Consider the following 17,195-nt stretch of genomic DNA (forward strand, 5'->3'; position numbering starts at 1 on the left):
TCATTCTGGCACACTGTCACAATGTCATGGCTTTTTGGGACACTTGAGTATAACAGAAGAAAGGTGTTTTATAGTCCAGCAATAAAAAAATAAATAAATAAAGAACTCACTGAGTCTGAGTCATGACTTTCCTCTTTCCCAAACCTATCTACTTTTACACGTAGAGCAATTTTCGAGTCCCCCATTATACTCATAGCTGGATCCATTACCTTTGCTGTTACCAGGGCACAAATATCATGATATAAATTTTCAGATGTGGTGAATTCACCGGGCTTATGAAGGCTTGCTTTGCAGCAGCTGTCTGGTCCACGGTACCTATGGCGATGTTATTCAGGGCCTAAGCTGCCTGAAAATGGATGGAGGGGCAGTCAGACTATGCCAGCAAACTAACAAACCTTGGGATGAGCCTGGCAGCGATGATGCTGTCAGTAGACGGATGCTTTTCCCTGGAGTGCAGCTTTCTGGCTGCTTGTGTTGTCTGCAGCTGCTGATGTAGAATTCCAACTGTTAAAACAGACCAGGAGATTGTACACTGGGATCTTTGTCTCGGCTTTTCCAGGAGGCTTTGGGCAATAATCATTTCGAGGATCTGATTATTTTTCACCTTTCCCATTGATATCTTTCTTGTTATTTTTTAACTGGCCAACTTGATCTCGGCTCTCTTGGCAGTAGATTCCACTTTAAAAAATCAGATATGTTTTCTATTTGCATATATTGGGATAACCAAAACAGCCAAAAACTTTAGGAGGAAAAAATCATGTAAATTTGCTCAAAATCAACTTCAAGGTAATCTTCTCCTGCATTCCTGGACCATTTTCATTACAGCTGGGATTTTCAGATTACACCCTGGAAGTTCAATTACACTGCTTTCACTTTGGACCACAGTAACTTTTGAATAGGCACTGCTAGTGTTCTTGCCAAATATGCTTGGAACTGGAATTTAATCAGTTAATGCTATTTTATGACCATTCTGCAAACAGCTGACAGTAGAAAAGAATACAGTAATTTTATGTCCGTCTGTGCGTTCTAATTAGAAAGCCTTAAATATTTCACGGCCGTGAGTTTTCTTTGGAAAAGATTTTGTTCAAACCGGTGCTTCCGTCTGCATGAAATATTCAAGCAATCTTGTGGTGTAGTGGAATTTCTATCTACATAGAAATCAATATCATACAGAGTGTACTGGATTGCAATGTAGGTAGAAAATGTGCTGCAAGTGTTGTTACACAGTTTTATTTAAATGACATTTTGGAGTTTATAGTTAATAATTTGCAGTAATAGTGTTGCATTAACCTTTGGTTTCCTTCACCGTAGCTTTGTCTTGATAGTTTACCCACTTGTTTTGCTACATCTCATGCCCAGCACCATTAAGTGAAATTTATATTTTGATTCTAGTCGTGTTGTTATAATAGTTTTCACATCATTATAACTATTAAATTACTGTTGTGCAGTTGCTAATTTGTGGTTTGCCATTTGTCTGATTCCTTTGTCCTCTCATTGTTATTGAGTCTATTATCGCTCAGCTTTAGTAAAACACAATAATTTATAGATGTATAACACACCCCTCATGTCATAGTTTATTCATTTCAACAATTATTGGCTTGTGCATAGAACAACATTTGACCACACATATACACACCCACACATTATATACTTATATATAATAATGTATAGATTGTGTTCTCTGACTCAACTATTGTACCTCCCTCACCTTCTCTTCCTATCTTTCTTACTCTGTCACTTTCTCATAAATCAGTAATGTTGTTATCGGCAGGCTCACAGACTCACATGTGTTCTTAGGCAAAGGCACCCACACATACAAATCTTTTTTTCCCCCCACTGATATACTTAAACCCTTGCCTTTTTTCCTTGCCCTATGTAAAGGGCACCACTTACCCAATAGGTTTGCTAAATTTCAGAACTCTCACAGCCACTGTTTTCTCTAAATCCACAAACCAGCAATGTAAAATGCAATAAGGTGCAGTGTCATATTAAAATGAACAATTACTCTCCGGGGTGGGGGGCTTATCTTCAACGGATGAAATATTAATATAAAAAGTGGCATTTTGCATTTAAAATTAAAATGTAATACATAAATATTAAATAATCCAGAATGGAGACAATTGCCGGTTGCTTTACCGTATATTAGTTGAACTCATCATGAATGTGGTTTGTCTTCTTTTCTGCTAAATGCAATGATTTAAAAATAAATACATAAATAAATAATAATAATAATAATAATAATAATAATAATAATAATAATAATAATAATAAAATCTTACAAAAACACTGGTTGTGAATGCTAACTATTTAAAAATTTTCAGTTATTCCACGAAGCATATTTTGGCCTGTAATTCAAGAATTTATAAACCAATCGTGTTTTTATCTTGTTTTTGTTTCATTTAATCAAACATTTCTAATAAGATTAAAACGAAGTTTTTGCTTGATAAGCGTTATGCATATATTTTGAAATTTTACTGAGTGCATGAACAAGAGCAAGCTTTTTACTTTTTGCTTTCCAGAAACATTACAGCTTTTTATGGTACACGCGAGGGGTAAACTGGACTTGTCTTTTATTGCTGGATCTCTGACTAAACATTTGAGTTGTTCTTTATGTTTTTTCTGTCCATTTGTCATCTATCAGGACGGGAACTTCACCAAGACTGACGTCATGTCAAAGCCAAACGAAACCACAATTATTGGGCAGTCTTCCTTTGTGGACTTTGGTGAGAATTATAAAGATTTTTCATTTGCTTGTTTGCTGTGTTTTTGTGTAAATGTGATACAGTTATCGGTTTGAAACCTAGCACTGGGATATACTTTCAGTAGCAGGGCCATATGAACAGAGCCAAAATGGAGCAAAACAAAAATCGAAGAAGACAATGTGTAATGACAATATGTGCAGTCAAGGTGCATAAAAGTTCCCAACATTTAGTCACTGTGTGGACGAGGCTGGATTGTACTGAAATTTGTCCTGGTGTGTGTCTGTTACATCCCTTCCTTTCCTCCTGAAGTCCTGAAAGCTCTTTCTGCATTGATGCTTCAAAGGCTATCAAACAGGACTATGTTGTGTTTTGAGGTTTGACAGTTTCACTGTCTGTTTCCAAATACTTACAGCCCAGATATGCTCATTCCTTAACTGGCAGGCTAATCTCATCCATGCACAGTGGCAGGCACACACTACAATATAAAACTCTATTATACACACTCATAATCCCATAGCCAGATTTTTGTGGACATCTTATCCCTTCAAACAATCTTGGCCAGCGCTATTCATTGTTCAGATGAGCTTTACATTTATCCGCTGCAAATCTCTGCTGGCTCGCTAATCTTCAGGCTGCAGCCTGCATGCCACAAAGTTGGCTGGTCATCTTGACAGTGCTGTCACCTCAGTTAGGGCAGCATTGTCTTTTGGTGCCTTCTTGTGCTTGTTTTTAAAAGTAAGTAACCGTTTCATTTACCAGTCTGATGATGTACAAAGTAAAATGAAAGGGAAAGCACCGTAGTTTTCGGGTCATAAGCCGCTACTTTTTTCCCACACTGAACACTGCGGCTTATACTGACGTGCAGCTAATGCATTTTTTTTTTTTTTCATGCGGCCAAAAACATTTTGCCTGGTAACAGTAGACCAATAAAATTGATAAGTAGTATATATACGGTATATATTTTTACCGGTTGTTAAGAGACATTGTAATGTTGTTTGTGCACTGTTCCGTAAAAAAAACATAAGCAACGTAATTTGTGTGTTACTGATACATACGTATATTTAAAGGTAGCCGTGTTACAGGCGCTGTCTGCGGAAAAAAAGCATTTGCAGTATGTATTTTTGTATGTTTATGTTACCATGTTTATGTTACCCTACGGATTAAATTAAACGTTAAAAATCCTCACGTGTAATATTTCTGTGTAAATATCTCAGATTACAAGTGAAATGCATACGGCTTAAAATCCGGTGCGGCCTGTACAAGTACAAAATTGATTTTCTTTCTAAAATTAGAGCATACGGCTTTTAATCAGGTGCGCTCTGTAGTCTGGGTATTACAGTATGTGAATGATTGCTCAAATAGAGAAGAGTCAAAGTTATCAAGCTGGCTCATTTGGAAGCAATACTACAAAACTGATATAGAAACATCTGATCGAACTGAACATCTTAAATATTGTTTAGTCTTAACATTAGTGTGGGATTATTTGAGCACCAGTAACTGTAATTTAACACTTGTGAAGTGTTTCGGTCCTTGGCTCATTATATACTCTGTCTCAATGTCAGATTCTCTTGAAGCATGGAGTTTTGTTTGGATGAATCTCAAATTGATTTTGATTTGACTCCAATAACACTAACTCACTCACTCCAATGTGCCAATCTATTTTGAACCTGCAAGCAGCAGGAGATCCTCCTACACAACTCTGTTAATAATTTCTTGAACTGAAACCATGGTAGACTGATCCTCTGGACTCCATTATGAAAAAAGACTCTAGACTGATTTTTATTTTAACTTTACAAGTGAGTATTTCAGGATTGCGCTTACTTTTATATGAGATTATACTACTTTATATAATGCAATAATTATTTTCTTTCTCTCTTTCTGTTGCTTACATCTCTAAGTCACTTTGTTTTTGACAGATGCCATGTAGTTATTTTTTTTTATGATTCTTCTTCTTGTTATTATTCTCATTATTATACTTGTTAAAATAACTTAAATTACCATGAAACTACTATGGTTGCAGAATGTTTTCAGAAAATTGGCTAACTGACCAGTTTACTGTTCACACTAACAATAATTAGTTGTGATAGTTTCATTAGCAATGAAAAGGATAAGCATATAGGAACTGTAAGACGCTATTGACATAGTATCTGTTTGAACAGAGTGGTTTGTGGCTTATGTAAAATTGACGCCACAGTTGAAAATGTTGCTGGTTTAACCTCTGCAAGAAATTCCATAGCTGAACTTACATATTTTTACTGCAAATTGTAAACCATTAAAATAAAAAAATGACCAGGAAGCTGGTTTTACTGGATTAAAAAAAAAGTGAATTCATTTCAGTGTAAGAGTTTAAAGAGAAGGTTGTGTTTCTTTATTGTAAGATGCATAACAGGAGTGGATAGAATAACCTACACGACCTGAGACCAGCTAATAAATACATTGCAGAACTTTATGAAATTTCAGCCAAAAGTTCAAGAGGGTTTTGTCAGAGGCAGTAGAGAGATATTATTTTTTCATGTATATGTAGGGTTTGGTTTTTCTCCATCCATCTGTAACCTTCTGATTCCACAAAGTCATGGTGGCAGCAAACTAAGCATGGTAGTCCAGATATCATTCTCCCGAGCAACTTTCCGAGCTCCTTCTGGGGGATCCTGAGGCATTCCCAGATCAGATGAGGATTATAATCTCTCCAGCGAGAGAGGGTATGCCCCCACTGGGCATACCCAAAAAATCTCCAAAGGGAGATGCCCAGGAGGCATCCTGAGAAGATGCTGAACCACCTCTACTAAATCTTTTTTCCCCTTTTATATTAGAATCATCTTGTATTGTTAGATGCTATCCCCGTAGCATACTCTGGCTTCAGTTCAGACTTTTTCTTCTTCGTGTTTTTTCCCAATCATGGGAACTGCACTTCTCAGAGATCACTACGCATCCATCATCACATTCTTTCTTGCTGTAGTGGTCTTTGAGAAAGGCGAGTTAGATTATGCATAAGAGAGGAAGAAATCAAACGCATCCCTCGTAATTGAGGAGCTTCAAGATGGGGGCCACTTGATGTCTTCAGGGCAAACCATGCAGTGTGCTCATTCATGTAAGGTCTCTTCTTCCTTAGATTTTATGTCTGCTGCTTCATGCTGACAACACATTTCTTCTGCTGTATTTATTCAAAACAATCAAATGCACCCTCTTCTGTGAGCCAGGCAGTGAATATTAAGTAAGTTGGCAGGATAGCGCTATAGATATTTGTATGAAAATTAAATTACAAGTATGCTAAAGAGTACATTTAAAATCTCACGCATGTAGTATCTCTTAGTTTGTGGCTCTTTGGCTTTTAGCTTTAGTTTTGTTTTTCTGTTTATCTTTTTTTTTTTTAATCTATGTAACCTTATCACTTAGTTTGAGTTATGTTCTGCTATTAGCTGTGTAATGTTCAATGCATTTTTAATTAACTTTTGGGCTTGTGCGGTACTCATGCACATGAACACAAACACATGCACGAAGGGCTTCACACTGATAAACACATCCTTATTGGCAAGATTAATGTGTTAATCTCACTGCAGCAAAAGGGTGTCCATCAAATATTTAGTGAACAAACTCCCTGTGCCAAAATTGGCAATATTGTATGAGCCAAAGGGAAAATGACCTATATGCTGTGGCTGCATGTGGGTGTCTTTGTGTTGAGGGAATCTGCGCGCGTGTTGAATTTATTATCTCAGAAGTTTTTTTTAATAGCTTATCTTGACATAATTTTTTTTCCTTTTTTAAAAAAAAATCATAATTTCTCCTTCAGTTTGGAAATGCACACTTCCACATCTTGTTCTTGTTAACTGGTGGAGAGAAGCCTTTAAGGGTCACGTGTCTAATAATCTGCCAAGTCCAGGCAAAAAGATGCCTTCAGAATACAGAGGGATTTTTTTTAATTGTCCTGGTTTGTCTTGCTTCACTTAGCCCCTCTTCAGCTGTCAGTGTCTTTCTTTATTTCTCTTGATCTACTCCGTATCTCCTATCTACGGCTTACTAATTTTCTGCTCTTGTTTTCTTACATCGCCGTCTGTTCTTCATCTAAACAGCTTTGGGTGTCACAGATTGTTACACTAGTGGAAGACCAGCTATCACCCTTTTTCTGTCTTTTAATCCGTTTAGTTATTTTGTTGAGTGTTCTTATAAGCATCACTTTACTCTGTTCATTTTACTTTAGTGGTTATGATTAGTTTTACAATATATGAAGCAATGGTGTTTAAAAGAAATAACTGAATAAATTGTTACATTTAGTTCAGGTTCCATCAGTCATGCTGTATAAGGTGATGTTAGCTCAAAAGGCATTCCTCATTATAACCTATGGTTTTGTCTCTGGGCTCTGAGATGCAAAAGACACTGATACAAAGAGAGATGCTCTGTGCCACTGAGAGTGAACGCAGTATAATTCAGAGGAGATTGTATTTGACAAAAATAACCACAAACCTGAAAGAAGACGTATTATATTTTAGTGCCAAATGTCCAAAATTGATTTATTTCAGCTTGAAGAAAACATAGTTCTTACCTGTAAATTCTACAAATAGATGCAGCTTGAGTGATGACAGTATTGACATAAATCCTCTTCTACTTCATCTTTGTTATTTATACAAATTGCCAAAGTCATGTAAGTCCCATTTTTGTGTGTGCTCCAATGGTTTTTCTTTATCTACCTGCTGAGATTTACGTACCTGATCCAGTCTGTTTCTGCCATCCAGTCTCACTTTGTCAATCTTATTTTGCAGCGTTTGTTTCTCTGTGTGCGGCCCTCCTGTGAGTCTCTCTGACCAGCTTCCGCTTAGGTTAATTAATGAGCACCTTGTGAATTTACCTTAAAAACTTAAATGCATGAGAAAGTGGAAAAGGAAAGAGTGAGGGCAAATGGCACATTTCAAAGGTGGCATGAAGTGAGGTGGAAAAAAGGATGAAATATAGAAAAAGAGCCAAGGTAGATGATCAGCAGACGGAGGAGGAAAGATGGCAGGGAGGATAATAAAAGCAATAGGAGAGAGGAGAGAATGAAATAGAGCAGCATTGCATCCCTCTGTGATTTGGAGTGGGAATTATTTCCATCACACATCACAATGTCAATTCTCACTCTACCCTTCTACCTCTGGTTTTCTGTCTTCCACCAGATTTTCCCCCATAGATTTACATCTGTGTCTGCTGTCCTGTCTGTTCTCTACATGTTTCTGTCATTTTCTGTTTCTTAAAATTTCTTTTTTTATTAAAAATATTAAATATTTTATCATAACAATAGCAACAGTAATAAAAAAAGAAAAAGAAAAGACAATTAATTCTTATCATTACTGCATTGTGTTTGGTGGCTGGAAAGTTCTGTTACTGGTGAGTACGTGCTTTACTGCATCTTTGTCATGAGGTAACCTGTTCTCAAATGGCAAATTATTCTAGTGTCTTGTCACCAAAGGATCATCACTGAAGGGTTAAGTGTCCGCTGTGACTGAAAATGCATAAGGAAAAAAATACAATGGCTCATAATTTCCCTCTTTGCACATTCAAGTCATTTTCCCTTATCTATAGTACATGCATCCAAAAAATCGGAGTCTGAGATTTGTTTAGAAATGCCCCAATTTTGGCTTTTTAATTTGATTTAAAGTTTATTTTCTTCAGCTCACTCTAGCAAAACTCAGCTTTGTGCTTAAGGTTCTTTCCCTTGCTTTAGAGTTTGGCTTCTGACCAGAACACATTTTTTTACTTTCAAAAGTCACAAATCTTCGCTTTATTGACTGGAACCTTTCTGGCCTACACCATCACCTCTGGGTGTGGGCAGAGATTTAAGGTTAAGTAATAGTCTTGTGAAAATACATGTGTCAGTAATTTAAAAGTGAAAGAAACTGGAACCAAATAATACGTCTTTGTCCCATCAGAAACGGCACTGCCTTCAACCACTCAACTCACACGGGCAAAATGATGCACACTTGTAAATACCAAACAGGAGCGAAAAATTTGAATCCAAGTGTCTGAGCAGCATGCCCAGACAGCATACATTGGCTAAACTTGAATCGTGCGTGCACTTGTTTATGTGCATGTGTATGCGATTGTTCATGAAAGCGTACGGGAATCTGTTCACACATCCATGTTTGTGTGCTTGCAGTTCATTTTCCAGCAGTACACTCTTAATAGATGCACAGCATATGCCAGACAAAACAGGCCCATCTGCCTTATCACTGAGGTAATTGCATTTTTCAAAGTGACAGCGGCCAATGCATAATTCATCATTAGGTAAAGCACAACGAAGTCCCACAACCGAGTGTGTCAGCTCGCGTCAGCGCAGGTAGGATGTAGGGAGGCGGCTCAGCGACCAGCAGCTCACTAGGATAGGAGATATTTCAGACAGCGAGACGGGAATGTGTTTGGAAGTGATATTTAAAATTGGAAAAGCTGTCATCATGCTGTGTGTGCATGCGTGTGCTCAACAACGTGTATGTGTGTGTGTGTGCGTGCAGGTAAGTCGGTATGTTAACAGCCTATTTCTCTCCGCTCTCCCCCCAGGCATTTTCTTCTCCACGCATCTTATTATATTGTGCTACATCCAACCTCTGGCCTGCTCCCTCTTTTCTGCCTCATTCTCTCTTCAACCACTGCATACCTTTCACAGTCCCCCCCCCCCCCCCTTTTTGTGTCTGTGTGTTTTTTCTTTCTTTTACTGGCAGTTTTGTCTTGTTTTCAGCCAGTCTACTCTGCCATCGCACTCGCTTTGCTTTTTCAGTCTCAAATTCTCCATCACTTTCCTTTTGTCTCAGACTCCAGGAGAAGTGGATATACCTGTAAAACAGAGGTAGTGAAGTGCTGCTGGGCTAGTCAGGATCAGAGTGGGTTGTATAAGCAATATTGCTTAACATTATGCATCTATGTTTATGTGAAAGACATCCCTCCAGACCATGTTAATGAAGTGAAAATGTGGCAATTGGAAAAATAAAATCTCCTAATCAGGCACCATTTAGTGACATCCCTTGCATTTAGAGATATTCCAATGCAAATGCAAAAGATTTATTCTCCTGGGTTTACGGTTTCCAAGTTCAGATATTCATTTGCACATTTTAATATGCAATTTGATGCAAATTACAAAGTATATCTCACAAAAGTGTCCTTCATTGAAGGTAGAAGCCCAAGAGTTCTTCTTTCTTATTCCAGTGTCTGCTGCACAGTAATTATGAAAAAGTGGCACTCTCAATTAGAAGAACTCACCCACAACAATCTACACACTAATTAGCACTTAATTTTTGAATTAATTTTAGATTGTGTTGCACATGTTCTTAGTGTTGTGTATGTGCTTTCTGTATAAGAGTTTAGTTAGTTTTCCATCCCTTATATCCACAGTAATAGACATAACACAGACTTACTACATGAGTCATGAGGTAAAAAGTAGCAGTGCTGATTTATTAAAATAATAATAAAACAAACACAGGTAGCTTCAGAACCTCCTGAAGATGTGTTTTGTTCTGTTTTGTTTTCTCCCTCACTATTTTCAATGGGTTTAATGATGATTGTATATAGATCCATGGGTAAATGGCAGACAGGGACTGGTATTAGCCAGTCAAGATGCCAGTTGGCAACATTTGGCATCAGTTCCCTAAAGCAACTAAAATATCAAAACAATAGCTTCAAAGCTTACAGCGTGATTATCCCTCAGTCAAAGTGAATCACACAATAATAAGAAAAGATAAGTCACAGTTTACATTTATCTTGTTTGGGAGATCTCTATAGACCTGTCAGATATAATTTTCATCTTATATGGCCCTGTTTTATCACGATGCGTGCATGTGCTTACAGTGTCATGATCAAAGACTGAAATCCCGATGCCTCAAGCTGGGCACTTATGCTATTGGTGTCTTAGATTTTAAAGCCATCCATCATGAATGCAGGGGAATCACACTGAAACTGACACTGCTTCTCATTGACTGATAACTTGTTAGTCACAAGCTGTTATCCAGTCATCCAATACCTAATCTAATATACTCTGGTTCGTCTACCTTTCTAACCTAATGAGGGAATTGAATTCGGTATTCTTTATGACAGAGGTGTCGAACTCCAGGCCTCAAGGGCCGGTGTCCTGCAGGTTTTAGATATTACCCTTGGTCAACACACCTGAATCAAATGATTAGTTCATTACCAGGCATCTGGAGAACTTCAAGACATGTTGGGGAGGTCATTTAGACATTTTAATCAGCTGTGTTTGATCAAGGACACATCTAAAACCTGCAGGACACCGGCCCTTGAGGCCTGGAGTTCGACACCTGTGCTTTATGACTAGTGATTGAGCCCAAAAATTTGTTGAGGTCATAAAGCAAGGAAGCCTAGGGCCATTTTCCTATAGACTCCTAGCATATACAGCATAGCATGCAGATACTTGCCAAACATATACACAGGACAATGACTCAAGGACTCTTGTTGAATTATTGTGCAGATGCATATTATGATTTGCATAGTTATTGCTGCTGTTTTGTGTGTGTGTGCTATGAATCCTATCAGGTCACAGTGGATACCATCAGTCTTTGTATATCCTCTCCTTTTTCTCTTTCTCTCTAGCTATTTAGCTCTGTTTCGCCTCCTTCTCTGACCAACCCTTTCCAGACTTCCCCTCTCCTCACTGCCTTCTCCATTTCAATCCATACCTGCAGTTTCCTCCCTCTGCGACTCTCTCATCCAATCTACATCACAACATGCATCATCAGTGGTAGCGGGAGATGAAAAGCGGGAGGGAGGGTGGTAGGTAGGGAAGAGTGAAGGAGAGAATGAGGTTGAATAAAGAGGAAAGACAGACTGAGGAAAAGAAACTTTTGAGACTGAGGAAGGAATATCATGTGAGCTAGAAGAGGAGGAGGGCAAGAGGGGACGGGTGAAGGAGAGCATAACATAAATAAAAGAGACAGATGGGTAGATAGATGAAAGAAGGTATTCAATGAGGAGAGGGCAGGTGGGACAGAGGGAGCTAATGTTGGGGTGTGTTTGTGTGTATAGCAGAACTGACAGTAAGCATCAGAGGCAGAGTGGCGAGTGACATCCTCTGTAGGACTAAATTTGCACTCATTTTCTCTCACAGTCTCTTTTTTTCCTGTTTCTTTCCCTACAGCCTCTCGACATCCCACACTGCAGAAATGTCCAAATGCGTTCATTTTCTGCATTTCACTTTGTTTCTATTACACCCACAGTGATGACATAAATCAGAAGCATTGCCCACACCTAAAACCATGTTTTTGCTTTCCACCTAATAATACATTGTATTATTTTTATGTCAATATTTGCAGCTTCTGCTTGGTTGTGTGCTAACTGAGCTAGAGTTGCTGGAATTGTGTTCTCCAACATTGGGGGATGCAGTAATGACTAGCATATACCGACATTTATTAACAAATAGCGGTCACGTTCCCAAAATACTGGCCTCCTACAATTCATTCTATGTGATAGGACCTGCCCGTCTTTCAAATGCCTACACCTCTCCAACTCCACATCTTCTCCAGAGACTGCATGGAACTGGGATTATGCATTAAAGAATACTTTCCTGTATCTCTCTGTCACATGGTACCACGGTCTTACGTCAACAGAAGGTCCTGAGTGTGTTGGCTGCGATGGGAGAAGTAAACATAAGCAAACATTCTCACCAAGGCTGCAAAAGATGATGATACTTAAGCCTCTGGTAGTCTGAAACTGTAATATTTCATGAATATTAAAGTTTAAATAAGACAGAAAAGAAAAGAAATGTATCATTGCCTACTCAGAAGCCAATTTTAAAATCTGGAAATAAGCTATATTTTAAAAGTGTAAAAAACTCCACCTTTTTTAATGTTTATTTTGTTGAAATTTTATCAGCCATCAGTATTAAAAATTATAAGAAATAAATACATCTACCTTTACTATTCACAATTTAAAGCACTTTGATACAACTGCTGTTGTGGTTTGGCGCTATATAAATAAAATTGAGTGTGTGTTTGCATCACAGCAGGAAATGTTTTGATATTTTGTGCATTATTTAAAGAAAACTTGGCTTTAATGACCTTTAGACTTGTTCTGTTTTGTAGTGCATCTAATTATCTGACTCATTTTTCCCCCCTCTCTGTCACTTGCTCAGTTGCCCCTGACAGACATGTTCAGCTTCTTCTCCTCCCCTGCTTTGTACTGTCATTCATCATCAATGTCATTCAGTTTTCTCCTTCCACATGGCACAGCATCTGTCTGGGAGTGTTGCTCTGTCCTGTTGAAACAAATTCAGATAAACCATGCGATGAGAAGGCTGGAAGCAGTTTCACCACTTTATGTCTGGTGTCAATACATGCCAACCCATGAACACAGAGCAAGTGGTGTGTTTTTATGAACTGGCCCAGCAAAATGTTAGAAGCTGTGCAACAAACCATTTACTTGATATTCAAACCTTTTGTTATTTGTGTCTTTCTAGTGTTTTGAGGTGTGCTTTTAAGCCAAAGTAAATTGTTTAGTTATGGAAGATTTCTTGTTACAACAAGAAGAACACAGGTGTAAGTAGCGAAGGTGATGATGGCTTCACTTAATTTACTAAATCTCCTCTTAATAATTCAGCAAGCATGCCTGTATCATTGCAAGGCTCTGAAGATTTAATACTCAATTGGAATTCAGTGCTGATTATTTTTATTGAGCGCACCTGTGATCCCTGTGCTTTGGCAAGTCAAAATATCCGCAATAGGAGAAAAGGTCCTAAACTCGTGCAAGTCAAAGGAATGTGACTTTACTTCGATATTTGTAAGGAACTGGACAATAACACAATTCTGTGTCATTTTTTTACAAACTCATATTAGAATTTGAGGAACAGGATATTTTCCAGTTCATCAAAATTCAATACATACAAGCTTAACATTTCCCTTGATAGATGCCGCATTGAGCAGCAATGAAATCAAACTTATTCGAGTCATTTCACACCTGAGTCATATGGAGGCTTTTTGCTAGTCATCTTCTATGCTGTTTTCATTGACGCCAAAAAGCTGCTTTGGCACTTTGGCCTTTTTTTTTCACATAGTAAATTGATCAAGAATCAATGAGAGAACTGATGAAGAATCAAATTTAAAAGCACAGCTAATAATGGCCATGGTGTCATCAATCAATGAAATCCTCTCAGTATTTGTTGCTAACAGATTTTGAGTAACAGTCTCATGTTACTCAACAAATGACAGACGACTTATAACAAAAGCAACAAAAACATTATAAGAAGTTCTATTAGTGCCCATAGTTTTGTCTATCCTTGCTGATGCAAATGTGTTGAAACATTTAAGATTCAGTCAGCATGGTTTAATAAGGGGTTTTTTTTGGGCTATTTTAACTTAGTTTGTGTGGCAAAGCCATACCTGGTGCACTCAAGTGTTTTGTGCTTTGAAAAACTGTTGTTTAGATTTTGGAGGCTCTGTCCTTGTTTGTACATCAGAACCCTGCATGGCATCATGATTAGAATAATTAATAGCAATGAAAATCAGTTGAAAATGATACTCAACTCTACTGACATTGTTAAAAGGCATCAAAGAGACAAGTGCTGCTTTGATTTGTGTTTGCTTGTGAAAAACAAGCAGGTGCTCCTGTGATCCATCTTCTACATGAGAAAAAAAAGTGAGACATTGTAATGGAATAAAAATATGAAAATAGCACAGCTTTAGAAAGTAAAGCATCACAATAACCCTGTGTTCAATCAGAATTTGTTGCTTTGTGATTTAACGTTTTGTGTATGTTTCTGGCAGATGGCGATGGCTACCAGGACCATCTCCTTCCTGCATGTTTGGATAAAAGCTGTCAAAGAAGTACCATCTACCTAGCCAAGTCAGGCTCAAGAGACTCAAAGGTACGCACCTGACCATATTTTGATGCGTTTGAAGTCATTCAAATGTATTAGTTTGCTTTTATCCTTGTTAAACTCTTCATTCTTTGTTACAACAAATGTTTGTTACATTTGTTTTCCTCACTTCTTTGCTTGACTGTCCTCTTTTCTAAATTTGAATTTTATTACACTCCCAAAATAAAGATAGATTGGATCTCATGTGGATGAAAAGGATTGTTGTCATTTCTATGTAAATGACTTTTACTGTTAGTATAGTGAGTAGCACAACAAAAAGCAGTTTTGCCTGTTGTGTGTTTTAGTATACTCTAAACTGTAGCATATCTTGTTTGGTATGTTATTATCTTTTTCCTCACTCTCATTTCACACTGAAAATGTAAATGCAAGCAGACAAAGACACGTACTGTTCAGACGTGGAGATCTGACAAAACATTTAGCCATAACAACAACTTAGATGATTTCTTAAAGATGTATGGAACAACCTTTTAGAGAGACATTTAAAAAGTGACAGATATACAACAACTACCTTTACAGAATGTTTGAACAGTGTCTTTTCAGGAAATGTGATAATACAGTGAAGGTGGTATGACACAATACTTGCAGTAATGCAGTAATATGTATATTTTTACATACTGTCTGTCCTTTATAATGGCACCAACTCTCCAAAGTAAATTTATGCACAGGCTTCTTAGGGTACTTTAAAGGGTTGGTTACGAGGTTTCTCATTGTATAATTGTGCTATATCATGTTGCCCATGATAATACCAGATATAAAAATGTCATATAGCAATATTTTGCCATGCATTTACATCCCTAAGTGCAAGCAGCGAGACTAGCACAGGCAAGTCTAAGATCAAGAGCTGCAAGAAGTCTTCAATGACGACTTAGTACCTAAAAAGCGAGTTACTTCAACAACCTCCAACAAAGCACAATACTTTGCAAAATATGAAAGAAAGATGTTCCCACTACAGGTGGAAACGACAAACTTGTTTTCCACTTAAGGCGAAAATACACTGAGCATAACCAGGCTATGGTAGCACATGCGAAGGAGTTGCTAGCGGCTGCCAGTGTGCAGCCCAAGAGTAAACAGGACTCAACCAAGCATCACTGGAGAACTCCTAGTTAGAGTCCTTGGGGCGGGTTAGAAAGGTCGATCCTAGGTAACATCCTGGGATAAAAATATATTTTTCAGTGTTATTATGCCACAATATTCTGCAGCTTTTCTGGGTGATTTTCTTTAGTGATTGGTATTGGTAAGTGTTAAGCACTTATGGTACTTAACCTCCTAAGACCCGAATTCTTTCACGACATGCATTTTTAATTTCTCTTTGATATTTGGGCATATTGGGGCCCGATGAATGTAAAAAACAAAGAATTACCAGATTTTTTTTTTACCTTATTTTTAAGAAAAATAAGAGCCACATATGAGGATATTTGTTTAAAAGTTTGATACAACAGAAGCAGTATAATGTCCTCGTAAGTGGATATCAGGCCCATGTAGAGCAAAATTGAGTATTTTATTCTAAATAACCCAAAATGTGATGTCCACATATGTGGACGCCAGGTCCTAGGAGGTTAAAATTTCCTAGGCTACTATGGTGCTCACATTTAACTGGATATAATTCTGGGTTAATGCTAATCCAATATAATGCTGCTGATCCCTTGTTTTGATAGATAATCTTTTGTGTGTTATCAGTGACTGCTGCTCACTGATAACACATACAAAAAGTGGGATGATTAAAGGCGCTAATTTACTTAGTCCTAAAAATGTTAAACTAATTTTTTTTGTTTTTTTATATATCACCAGAAATATAATTTTTGCAATTTTAAGATTTTATTGCCCAGCCAGCACATGCCGGATAGCCTACCACCTTTCTTCTGTGGATTTAGACACTTTCAATTTGTTCTTGCAGCTTATCTTTCATGAGTACAATTTTGATGTCATTAAAAAAATAATTGTTCCAAAATGAATTGGGGGGGCAGATCCGACCCCACCATGATGATACTGCATGATTGATTTAAAAAATATATATATTTATGAGGTGCCCAAAACATTTGCAAATATTGTATATGACCTCAAGTGAAATTTAAAGAAAATCAAAAGTAATTTATTAAACTAGAGAAAATAAGCATTAACTTTGTTGAATGCATAATATTAAAAAAAAAATAGTACTCTGTAGTTTTAAAGTGATTTATATTTCTGATACCATTTAACTGGAAAATATTACTCAATCAACCAATTAGTTAATTAGTTAAAAATGTAACTGTTAGATAATCACTTAATTGTCATCTAGAGTGAAACAAAAATTCACTCTAACCCCCCCTGACATCTTGAATATCTGTGTAACACTACTTAAGGTAATAACCCAAAGAGGTTGCTTTTAAAAAGATTATTTGAAGTGTTTTTACATATGAGCAACGCTGAGTGAAGTTCACCTCACCAATCACTCCGCTGCAAAGTAGAGCAGTGTTTACCCGTACAATGGTAGTCTATTTCAGGAATGCATTACCCACGTGGCTCTCTGCAGGAGGCTCTCTTGCTTAGAAAGACATAAGGACTGCATGTCACTGTGTTTATGGAGCCATACAAGATCGAAGTAAAAGATATGCACATAAACATGCTGTCCCATCCAATTAAATGTACCCATGCAGAAATTATTATATGTGCACAGACAT

The 17,195-nt window shown here is 37.4% G+C and overlaps 1 protein-coding gene across 1 annotated transcript in view; it reads left to right on the plus strand.

The window, feature by feature from the left end:
• itfg1 (integrin alpha FG-GAP repeat containing 1) overlaps positions 1-17,195 on the plus strand; it is a 159,014-nt gene that overhangs the window by 35,371 nt on the left and 106,448 nt on the right. The window contains exons 8-9 of the mRNA XM_086305605.1: positions 2,642-2,723; positions 14,426-14,526. Of these exons, the coding sequence (XP_086161731.1) occupies positions 2,642-2,723; positions 14,426-14,526 (183 nt within the window). The remainder of the gene's footprint in view (positions 1-2,641; positions 2,724-14,425; positions 14,527-17,195) is intronic.

Source organism: Aulonocara sp. 'chitande type north' Nkhata Bay, linkage group LG1 (assembly GCF_057382095.1).
Source record: "Aulonocara sp. 'chitande type north' Nkhata Bay isolate Kocher_YH1m ecotype deep benthic linkage group LG1, A_spYH_male_GT1.1, whole genome shotgun sequence".
Classification (NCBI taxonomy): Eukaryota; Metazoa; Chordata; class Actinopteri; order Cichliformes; family Cichlidae; genus Aulonocara; species Aulonocara sp. 'chitande type north' Nkhata Bay.